The sequence below is a fragment of the Glycine max genome, chromosome 14, assembly GCF_000004515.6.
Source record: "Glycine max cultivar Williams 82 chromosome 14, Glycine_max_v4.0, whole genome shotgun sequence".
NCBI classification, from domain to species: Eukaryota; Viridiplantae; Streptophyta; class Magnoliopsida; order Fabales; family Fabaceae; genus Glycine; species Glycine max.
This window is the reverse complement of record NC_038250.2, coordinates 3804692-3816417: the sequence shown is the minus strand read 5'-3', so window position 1 is coordinate 3816417 and position 11726 is coordinate 3804692. Positions and strand designations below refer to the sequence as shown.

Sequence of the window (11726 nt, the reverse complement as noted above, 5' to 3'; positions counted from 1 at the left end):
GTGTCCACTTGAATATTTGTAAAATATGAAAAATATTTTTTTTTTTAGATTTTTAGTGATAATTTCATTAAACGATAAGATAATTTAATATGATTAACAGATTTACACGATTATAAATGAATTAAATATGCCGGGTTAAAATCCTCCACAATAAATTCCTAGGTATAAAATACATGCAACAAAAATATTAAGGTATTAGGAGAATTACAGACACCCTGGTATTTGTAATTAACACTTCAAACATTAATTTATCCTGGTTATTTGAATTTTCACTTTGATCGACCATGAATCCTGGAATTGCAGTACTCCAATGTTTCATCAGATGAAGAAGAATTGACAGTCCCAGATGATCTGGCTGAGTACACATTGGAAGGTAAATGGGAAAAGGTTATCGACTTGTACAATCAATTAATTCCCAGCGTGTCACACGTGGCCCTAGATTTGGACGAAGAAGGTGTACATGGTTCAAGAGCTTGTGAAGGCAATTATCACGCGCAAGCAGCAAAGTGTGAAGAATAATGAGTCAAAAAAAACAAACATGGGGAGACGCCTGTCTTTAATAGAAGGAGAAGAAAGAAGACAATAGAAAAAAGATTATGAGTTTAATTTTTTTTAACTGATAATATAACATTTATTGATAAAAAAAATTAATATTTTTCATCACTTATTTTAGATGGACATACACTAGAAATTATTTTGATAATGAGATTGTTGTGGGGTTAAAAGAATGGTGTCATATCGTAGTTGTAATTTATTTGGTGATGATGGTGGTTGATTGTCATAAATAACCACCATCAACACTTCTATAATCTTGATTTTTCAATTTCGAATTTCGTCATCATAGTATTTTAAATTAAATAAATATTTTATTTTATAAAATTGAATTAATATAATTAATATATATTTATAAATTTTAAATTAAAACACAAATATTTATCAACGTTTCTCCACATAATTTAAAATTTTAAAATATATTTTTTAAAAGATAATTTGTATAGAAACATAAGAAAAAAAACATATGATATTGTATTTCGGTATAAAGAATCTTTCGAGTTTGAGCCTTATACCTAGTATTTACGAACTTCCACCCGAGAAAAATGTAGTGACTTAATTGTCTTGAACTACATATTCTTTAACCAGACTTTAGTACACAACCCCTACAATATTGACGCTCAATTAGGTTCTAATTAGTGATAACACGTTACACGGCCTTGCGCTTGTATCTTGTTTCGTGAGTGTCACTTAGAGATTAGCCTATATCTCACAGTGGCAGTCCCACCACCACACTCAGTAGTTGAATCCTCAAAGAGTGGGTTGTAACCCCCCTATAATAATTGTCATCAGATTCATTAAGAGGTATTTTTTTTTACCAAAAATACACATATATAAATACCTCAACCTTAATATTAACACAATTTATAATACACCTCGTCATAGAAATGAGAAACGGAATAATTCCGCCAAATTTCATTTTGGTGTACTTTAGTCAACAAATAATTTCGTTTTTACCCATTGAACTTCATTCATGGGATCACCAATCACACGAAGACGAGTGTTCATTGTTGTAACTAAATAATGCGCTTTAGTCTCATTCCCCTCGATGACTCAAGTACTTGTTGACGCATCAACCCTTTTGTAAGCGGATCCACAATATTATTTTCTAACCTGACAAAGTCAAGAGAAATGACATTATGAGAAATCAAATTTCTAATAGACTTATGTCTCACTCTTAAGTGTCTTCTTTTTTTATTAAAATTTTGCTAGTCAATTTAGATATAACAATTTGACTATCACAATGCATTGGAATTGGAGGTATATGCTTATTCAACAATGACAAATCGCATAATACATTTTTAAGAAATTCAACCTCATTAGTAGCAGTATTTAAAGCAATAATTTTTGCTTTCATATGAAATAATAATTTGTCTAGTAGATTTTCATGATACTGCACAACCAGCTAAAGTAAAGACATAACCACTTGTCAATTTTATTTCATCAAAATCAGAACTTCAATTTTGTATGTCAATTTTATTTCATCAAAATCAGAACTTCAATTTTGTATCACTAAATTCCTCAATTACTTTCCAATCTACCAACTGCATGTGCAATATCAGACAGACCTAGAGAAGTTTGTCAAATGCAACAAAGAACCGATACTTTGAGAATATTTATGTGAAGAAATTTCTTTACTCAAATTTTTCTTTAACTTGATGGGTGAGTCATAAGGAGTAAAAACATGTTTTGCATCAAAATAATTAAACTTCTTCAAAAGATTTTCAACATAATAAGATTGGGTAAAAGTCATGCCATCATTTTTCTTTATAAGCCTAATTCCCAAAATCACATCTACAGGACCAATATCCTTCATATCAAAATTTATAGACAAGAAAGACTTTACATTATTTATGAATTACATATTACTACCAAATATCAATATGTTATCTACATAAAAATATAAAATGACACGTCCATTATCATCAAATTGTTTCACATATACATATTTATCACTATCATTAATTTGAAAATCATACGAAAGAACAACTTAATCAAACTTTTTGTGTCATTGTTTTAGAACTTGTTTCAGATCATATAAAGATTTAACAATTTATTTTTCAAGGAAAGACATTTTTCAAAGAAAAGATGTCATAATAGTATCATTAGAAATTTTAAACACTTATGAATTAACAACTAAGAATCTATAAGTAATATTATGTAAAGAATATCTAACAAAAATACAATTAACATTTTTTTTCAACTTTCCTTTTCTTATTAATAGGGATGTTAACCTTTACAAGACACCCCCACACTTTAAGATATTTCAGATTTGATTCTTTTCTTTTTCTCCATAGCTTATAAAAATTATTTTTTATAAGATACCATATCAAGAAAGTCACATACAAAATATAAAGCTTCACCTAAATGTTCATTTTATTGTTTTGTGTGTTGTATTTTCACATGTTTATTATTAATATTATTATTTTAGCAAGGAGTTACATATATAAAGACAATCAGTCACTAACTTGTAACAACAAAATACTTACAACAATAACATTAAACAATATAAAATAAAAACCAAACAACAAATCTAATTTTAAAGACTTGTAACGGTAAAAAAAATTGACCAACTAAAAGATAGCTTCCTAACATAAAAATGGAAGTAGTGGGATGCTTTCAGTTTTTCACATAGACTAATTCTAAAAGCATTTTATCTTTACAAAACATAATTGATAAAGAAAATATATTTTAATTTTAAATTATAAGAAAATATTTTCCAACAATCTCCCACTAATTTAAAATTTAAAGATGAAATAATATAATAAAAATATTTTTATGGAGCATAATATATTATGTTTTTCATTCATTAATTTTTCATGCTTACTAGAAAGGAACTCAATCATATTCATGACAAACATCTTTTAATAAAAGAGAATGCTACTATAGTAAAGACTATACAAAAAGAAAGTATTTTTCTCTCTAAGACGGTTAGAAAATAAAATAAAAATGAAAGAAATAAATACGAAGAAGATGTACAGTCTTGAATTAAATAATAAAATAATAGTAGCAAAATAAATTTAATTGACAACACATGAATAATGCATTATAACATACAATAAGTACAAGGAAAAATTAAATCAAGGAAAAGAATTAAATAGTATGGGTTGAAGCGCGTAAACGCTATCTTTAGAAAGAAAACGCTCTCACTGCATGGGTAAAAAATTAAATCAAGGAAAAGAATTAAATAGTATGGGTTGAAGCGCGTAAACGCTATCTTTAGAAAGAAAACGCTCTCACTGCATGGGTAAAAAATTCTGATTGCGCTCCTCTCTCAAGATATGACAACCCGTTGGTTCCGATCGTGTGCAGCGAAAGGATCCCAAACCTTCTAACACCAAATGCTCTTGCCATGAAAAAATAAGTTTTTATAGGAAAAGAAAAACAAGATATTTGGGAGAAAGAAAGAAACGTGGTTGTGCTTTTTTAGAAAAGAGGAAAGAGATATATATAGACATTTATGCAACAACAAAATATAATCATTAGAAATCAACCTACAGTTGTCAAAACAAACTTAACAAACTTAACAAACTAGTTGACTCATTAAAACAAAATCTTAAATATTTATAAAATAAAATTAATATAATTAATATATATTTATAAATTTTAAATTTAAACACAAATATTTACCAACAGGTTCAAGAGCTTGTGAAGGCAATTATCACGCACAAGCAGCAAAGTGTGAAGAATAATGAGTCAAAAAAACAAACATGGGGAGACGCCTCTCTTTCAAGCTGCTATCAACCTTGCAAGATCTTATGAGGGACAATGGTCACACCATTCTTCACTGTGCTATCATGAGAGAATATTTCGCTATGTTCTGCTCATACCTTCACTATTGTTTGTTACTGATCCGAGACGGATAGAAGGAGAAGAAAGAAGACAATAGAAAAAAGATTATGAGTTTATTTATTTTTAACTGATAATATAACATTTATTGATAAAAAAATTAATATTTTTCATCACTTATTTCAGAAGGACATACACTAGAAATTATTTTGATAGTGAGATTGTTGTGGGATTAAAAGAGTGGTATCATATTGTAGTTGTAATTTCTTTGGTGATGATGGTGGTTGATTGTCACCAATTACCACCATCAAGACTTCTATAATCATCAGTTCTGAATTTCGTCATCATAGTATTTTCAAATTGATATAATTCAGAAGATCATATTTTAACACTTAAGTAAAAAAAAACACTAAAATATATTTTTCCAGTACTTAAATCATTTTTTTGGTTGAAAGACCATTTTTGGATACTCAATCTAAAAGTGGTGACGTTAAGACCAATTTTGTTCAGTAACAGTGAAAGGTCCAAAGAAAAAAAAAAGGCCATGGACAGCAAGGAATCAACCGACCGAAAAAAGGAAGAAGATAATTATGGAAATTGTACTTTTGGCCGACATGATAGGTAGAGAATTGAAACAAGTATTGTTTTGTTTTTTTCCGAATCCAGTAAACTTGGCATTTTGGTAGGGGCAGAAAATGAGATATAGAAAAGGTAACCAAAGATGAAGTGTATGTTAGAATATTTTCTTTTCTTTCCTTGTTCCCTACAGTTCCATAACGGCCTCGAAGATCATTAATTAATTGCTAACTCTAAAATTATTCTTCCCGTGTGACCTAGAAAAAGTGACACAACAAGTGAAGTTGAAGTATCTAATGCCTTATTTATTGGTAAGATGCATGCAAAAAACAATAACGCACCCTGAATATTACATCTTCCTCTGCTATTAGTAATTGACACTACATACATACAACCTGCTCATTTTTTGAAGTTCCACTTTGACTATGAATCCTGGAAATGTTGACGAGGAATTGCCCTACGATTCATCAGCAGATGAAGTCGCTGACTCTCTGGCTGAGTACACGTTGGAAGGAAAATGGGAAAAGGTCATAGACATGTTTTTTTTTTTTTTTTTTAATTTTTATTAATAAATGTTAATTTTATTAGTAGAGAAAATCAAATTTATAGTTTTATTTCTTTTTTTTCTCCCTTAATCATTCAACTCCCCAGGTTATCAAAATGTACAATGAAGTGGAAGTGTGTCACACCGCAATGATCAACGAGTCCATGGGCACTGCACTGCACGTGGCCGTAGATTTGGACGAAGAAGGTGTGGTTGAAGAGCTTGTGAAGGCAATTATTCGGCACAGGCAGGGAGAGCAAAGTGTGAAGATCAAGGCTCTAGAAATGGAGAACGACCACGGAGATACCCCTCTGCACGTAGCAGCGTCCAGGGGGTTCGCAAAAATATGTAAGTTGATCATTGGAACCAACAATGAAAGGATGTATTTGGTGAGTCGAAAAAACAAACATGGGGAGACACCTCTTTTTCAAGCTGCTATCAACTGGAAGAAACAGGCTTTTGCTTATCTCTCTCACATTTCCAACCACAGCGCCACCTTGCAAGATCTTGAAAGGGGCAATGGTGACACTATTCTTCACTGTGCTATTAGGAGAGAATATTTCGGTATGTTTTACTTGTATCTATCTTCCTTTTCGATCTCCTAAACATTCATATTTTCTGCTTTATCTTCCACTCAGAAAATTATTATATGTTCCACGGTTGTTATAGTTCTAATTAATATTTATATGACATATACTTGATGGTTCCAAATCATGTAAGTGCATGTCTAGTTGGACTTTTACACTTGTAAAGGTGCGTCAAGTTGATTTTAAAAATACTTGCTTTTCCGTAACTTTGAAAGATTTGGACCTGATTTTGCAAGATAACGTGGATCCTAAACACTATCCAAACACCTATAATAATTTCTTCCGCAGTTCAAAATTCTTCCACGATAATTAAGTATTATAGTTATAATGTAAGAAATATGATGCATGAACGCTATCATACTAGCTAATTGAGACCAAAAGAGAAAAATGTGAATAAAATATAAGTATGATAAATGATCTGATGGGAACTGATCTGACAAGATATAAAAAGAAGTGTTGCATTAATGAATACGATAAATACTTCTTTTTATAGGGTTAATTATTGTTGTTCTAATGGTGGAGGGTTCAGGTATATGGAGGATTTAGGTAATTTGCATGAATTCATGGTGAATGCACTTATAAGGAAAGAAGAGAAAAATTGTTGCAAATATCTAATAATTAGAGTGGAGAGAATGAGAAAATCACTTTAGAAATTAAAGTTTTTAATTTATAGTAGATTAATTGGTGTGTACTAAAATCACAATTCAAATTAATTTACGTCCACTAAAATTAGAGACAAAATGACTATATATTCATATAATTTATCAAATAAGAATTAAATTTGACTTTTTTTAAAAATCAAAGTTCGAAATGCTTGACATTTATTAAGGATCATTTTTTTTATTTTTTGATTTTCAGTAAATTTTAAATAAATTATAATTTTGATAGTTTAATTTAAATTCAGCACAGCATACTAAATTTTTTAAAAATTATTTTATTTTTAATTTTGAAACGCTATACTGATTACTATATTGCTATATATGGTGCAGATTTGGCTGTGATAATAGTGCAATATTATGATTTTCTTAGCACACATAAGAATATAGAGGGATTAACTCCTCTCACAGTCCTTGCCACTAGGCCGTCGGCCTTCAGAAGTGCAAGCAAACTTTCATGGTGGAAACAAATACTGTACCACTGTAAGTAATATAAACTGCACACATCGCTAGCTAGAGTAAACTTGTAATATAAACTGTAAACTCAAAACAACTACTTTCCCACATGCATGAGTGTTATTTGTAATGTTTTCTTTAAATAACTTTAATAGAAAAATTGTAATGAACTTTGTATTTCAATTAATCATCAGGTATAACCAATTTTAAAATAAATAAATTACTTTTGCACAGTAAGTGTATACAGAAAAATTGTAAAACCAGGAAAAAAATATATGATGAGAAGAGAGAGGGGTGTGAAATTAGATGAATGTAATGGAGAGATAGAGAAAAAATATTGTAAGAAGTATTGCAAAAACTTATATTACATGAATAATCTAATTTTTTAAAATGTGCACATTTATGAATCATAAATACGTACAGTATGTAAAAGTTCTATCCACTAAAAAAATTTAATTCAGTTAATTAATCAGAATGTGTAAATTATTGTAAATTCTTCAATAATACTTATTTTTGATTCATCTAGATAAAAAAATATTTATCTACTGTATATATATAATTTTCTTCTTTTGTCATAGGTATACTTGTAGAATCACTGGACCCTGAAGGACAAATGAAGGCGAACTTGGGAAAGATGGAGGATCCTAAGTCTGATAAAATGAATTATCCAAAGAACTACGCCACATTATATGATTTATTTGGTGGATTGTTAAGTGTTGCTGCTCTAATTGGTATGTAAAGGGGTTCTCATGCTTCCCGTCTTTCTTTTTTTTTTCTATCTCATCACTTTATTGTTTTCTTTACTAATACTTAATATTTACTGAAACATATTTTATTATATGTCTTCATAGGCATTGGTTCATTTCAGCAAATGGAATAACAATTTAACTTGATCATAAAGAATGAATCTTATGATCAGTGTGTTTCATAAGACAAATAAGTTAGTTTCTAATTTATTAGAATAGCTTAAAAACGTTTTACTCAAATTATAGAGTTGCATGATAAAATAACTTATTTCATTATAATGTTTTTGTAAAAACTAGTTGGAACATTTAGTTTTTTTTCTTCTTCTCAATTTTGTTTTTTGTTTTAGGGGTACTAGATTCTCAAAAGTCTATCTATTTCTTAAGCATTTTTCTTTGGGCAGGAAAGATGCCTTCGGAAAATAATCAGCATGACACAGAAAACCCATCAACCAACAAGTATACATTTGGATTTGGAACTAGTCAGGTTGGATTTTTGCCACCAAATTATGCAACTTTTCAACAATTTGTGAGGTCTGCATATGTACATACTCTTGGCCTTTCAGGAGCGGGTATGTATATTCTGCATGCTAATTTCTTGATCCATTGCTAGCTTACTAGCTTGTTATATAAATATTTTTCTTGGGCAAGATGGTTTAATAATTAACACGTACGATTGCTTTTGTTTCATTGCACTTGCTTTTTAAGAATTAAAGGAAATAAAGAAGACAAAAAAGAGGCATCAATGGAGTAGTCAACTCTTGAAGGCACTATTGAAAAGGCCTTATGCAGCATTCACAGGAAGCGGGGGAAAACCAACCGATTTGGAAGTTGAAGCAGATATGTATAATGTTTATAGCCAATATAAACAAGGTATGTATGAATGTATATAACACGGAGAATGTATAACCTCAAAATTAAGAGGATTAACGGTTTTTTCACATTGAGTTAGTGTTTTATATAACTTTTAAAGGTTTTTACAACATTTACCTGTGCTTGTTTGACTTGGCATTGGTAGGTGAAACCACCGGATTGGGGGGGTTGGAAGAAGAAAAGAAAACTGAGGCTGATGACAAAAAAAATTCAAGTCCAAGTGAGACAATTAGAAAGGAAACTGATGAACGTGCTGACGAGAAGAACATTGACAAAAAGGAGACAGCATTTTTGGTTGCAGCAAGAAATGGCATAGTTGAAATGGTGAATGAAATTTTATATCGAATTCCAAGTGTCATCCACAACGCTAATTCAAAGAAAGAAAATGTGTTGCTCGTGGCAGTGAAGAACAGGCAACCCCTAGTTGTTGAGTGTTTGAAAATGAAAATGCAGTCAAAGCCAGAAGTTTGGAATAACTTGATTCTGGCAGTAGATGATGATGAGAACACCATGTTGCATTTGGCAGCATATGCTCCAGGCGGGGATAAACCTTGGCAGATAGCTGGTTCTGCATTGCAAATGATGTGGGATATAAAATGGTTTCAGGTATACCCAAAACACTTTTTTTTTTGTTTAATATATAATATAATGTTATCATAATTGTAGACTCACAATATTCAGAAATAAAATATAAATGTAAGCCTTATTTTATAGTGAATTGGATTAGGGAAGAGAGATAGTAAGAAAAAGAAAGTGATAGATGCCTGATGTACTAAAAAAAGAAGAAAGAAATGGATATAAAATGAGGTAAATAAAAATGAGAAGGAAGAAGAGTAAATTTATGAAATATAATTAAAGAGAAATGTTAGAAATATATTTCTAAAATCTGGATTCTATTATTAATTGAAATTTATTAAAAATTATAAAATAAAATAAGAGACTCATCACTTTTTAAATCTCCAAGTGTAACTAATAAGAGAGAATGCATCTAGAAGAGTGGGTTAAAAGATTGGATTAAATAGTGTATTGTTAACATTTATCATTATTACAAGAGTAGGAATACTTACATATCATAATATTTTAAAAAGTTCATTATATTTTTTATTTGTCTTTATTTCTCTTGTTGTCACATTAAATATTTATTACGCCTATATTTTTTATTTTTTTTTTACTCTTTTCAATTCTATAATTATCGATTAAGTAATGTATTTCTAATTATAAGATGATTTATATATGTTTTTATCTTTAATAAATATTTAATTTTTTATCTGTTTTCTAATAGATTTTTATTTTGTTGAGTATTTAATAATATAATAATTTTATTTTTAGTCTTTAATATTTATTTTTAACTTCTTAAATTAATAAATTTTGTATTTATTTTATGATAAATATTTTTTATTGGTTATTAATATAAACTAAAACAAAATTTATTAATTTATTAGGAAGCAAACACCAAATTTTTTAATTTATCAAGGAGTAAAATAAAATATCAAGAATAAAAAATAAAAATATTTTATTAAAAATTGAATGTAAAATAAAAATTTATTAAAAAATAAGATATTTATTAAGAAAAGCCTTATAGTATTTATATTAATGGCGATGGTTTTGTTTGACTTTGGTGCAGTATATTAAAAGCCTTGTGCCACAACACTTTTACTTTAGAAGCGACAAGAAGGCCAAAACAGCTGGGGAAATCTTTGAGGACACACATAAAGAACTCATAAAGGAAAGTGGTGACTGGTTGAAGGATACATCTGAATCTTGTTCTGTGGTGGCTGCACTTGTTGCTGGCGTTTCCTTTGCTACAGCCAGCAGCATCCCTGGTGGAACCAACGACGAAGGTAAGCCTAATTTAGAAGGCAAGCCTGCATTCGATGTATTTGCCATTGCTTCACTCGTTGGACTTTGCTTCTCAGTCACTGGACTCATAATGTTCCTTACTATACTCACTTCACGAAAGCAAGCCAAAGATTTCCGCAGAGATTTGCCACTCAAGCTTCTTCTTGGCCTGAGTTCACTTTTCATATCCATTGCTGCCATGGTTGTCTCTTTCTGCACCGGCCATTTTTTTCTGCTTAGTCACAGATACAAGATGGTCCTATACCCCATTTATGGAGCCACTTGTTTTCCTGTGACTTTTTATGCTGTGGCTCAGTTTCCACTATACTTTGATCTTCTAACGGCCATTTTAACTAAGGTGCCTCGGGCAAGTGATAAAGGAGACAAGTTATAGCTAGGAGCTTCTACCATATCATTGATTCAGTGTGGTTTTGGATTCGTGTAATTCTTATACAAATCATTTTTGGTTTGTTACTTTTCCTTTTGAGTCACCTTTTTGTTTGTGGGGTGTGCATTTATTTAATAATATAGCTATGGAAATTAAAAAGCTTTTGAATTGTAGCCAGGCTGTGTTGGTCGTGCTACAAAGTTTGCGATTGAGGAGAAAAGTTTCTGCACTCTTTTAGGGAATGCCTTAGATAATTTTGATTTTCTAACTTTAAATATAATGTTATACACTTGTTAGAAAGTTAATTAATTTAATTATTAGTATTAAATTTATCTATAATTATAATAATTTTCCAAATTTTTTCTTGGGAAATTTATTTGTTTTCGGATCTCCATAGGAGAGGAAAATAGACAATCTAAAGTATTTTAGTTAAAAAAAATAATTAATACAAAAAGAGAGATGAAATAAAGTTATAAGAAAAAAAAAATTATTGACTATACCTATTAATAGGAACAAGAGAGTGTTGTATACTTAATTTTTATGTCACATACACATTTTCCTTTTATAGTTAGGTTGGTCTGCAGCAGCAAAAGTACATAAGAATTTCTTGTTTAACCAAAAATTTCTTAAATTGTGTACACCATTACTTATACCAATTCTACAAACAGTTTTCGGTAACAGTAGCCAGCTAATTGCAACCTCGTTTTTTTATTTTAAAAAATG

The 11726-nt window shown here is 29.8% G+C and overlaps 1 protein-coding gene across 2 annotated transcripts; it reads left to right on the top strand.

Annotated features, from left to right (window-relative positions):
- Positions 1-5079: 5079 nt before the first annotated feature.
- Positions 5080-11331, top strand: LOC100799438 (uncharacterized). Of its 2 annotated transcripts, XM_006596547.4 has the most exons (8): positions 5080-5444; positions 5569-6025; positions 7038-7187; positions 7739-7891; positions 8308-8475; positions 8612-8776; positions 8922-9382; positions 10401-11331. In XM_006596547.4, the coding sequence occupies exons 1-8, from the start codon at positions 5343-5345 to the stop codon at positions 11007-11009; spliced, it is 2265 nt and encodes a 754-aa protein (XP_006596610.3). In that variant the 5' UTR covers positions 5080-5342; the 3' UTR covers positions 11010-11331. The 2 variants fall into 2 exon arrangements, with proteins under 2 accessions (XP_006596610.3, XP_040865178.1); XM_041009244.1 differs by lacking the exon at positions 7038-7187 and having other exon boundaries at positions 10401-11265.
- Positions 11332-11726: the final 395 nt, after the last annotated feature.

Coding starts and splice junctions, on each gene's coding strand:
- LOC100799438 (XM_006596547.4), top strand. CDS start 5,343: ATGAATCCTGGAAATGTTGACGAGGAATTGCCCTACGATTCATCAGCA. Junction 5,445..5,568: donor TGGAAGGAAAATGGGAAAAG/GTCATAGACATG, acceptor TCAACTCCCCAG/GTTATCAAAATGTACAATGA. Junction 7,892..8,307: donor AAGTGTTGCTGCTCTAATTG/GTATGTAAAGGG, acceptor TTCTTTGGGCAG/GAAAGATGCCTTCGGAAAAT.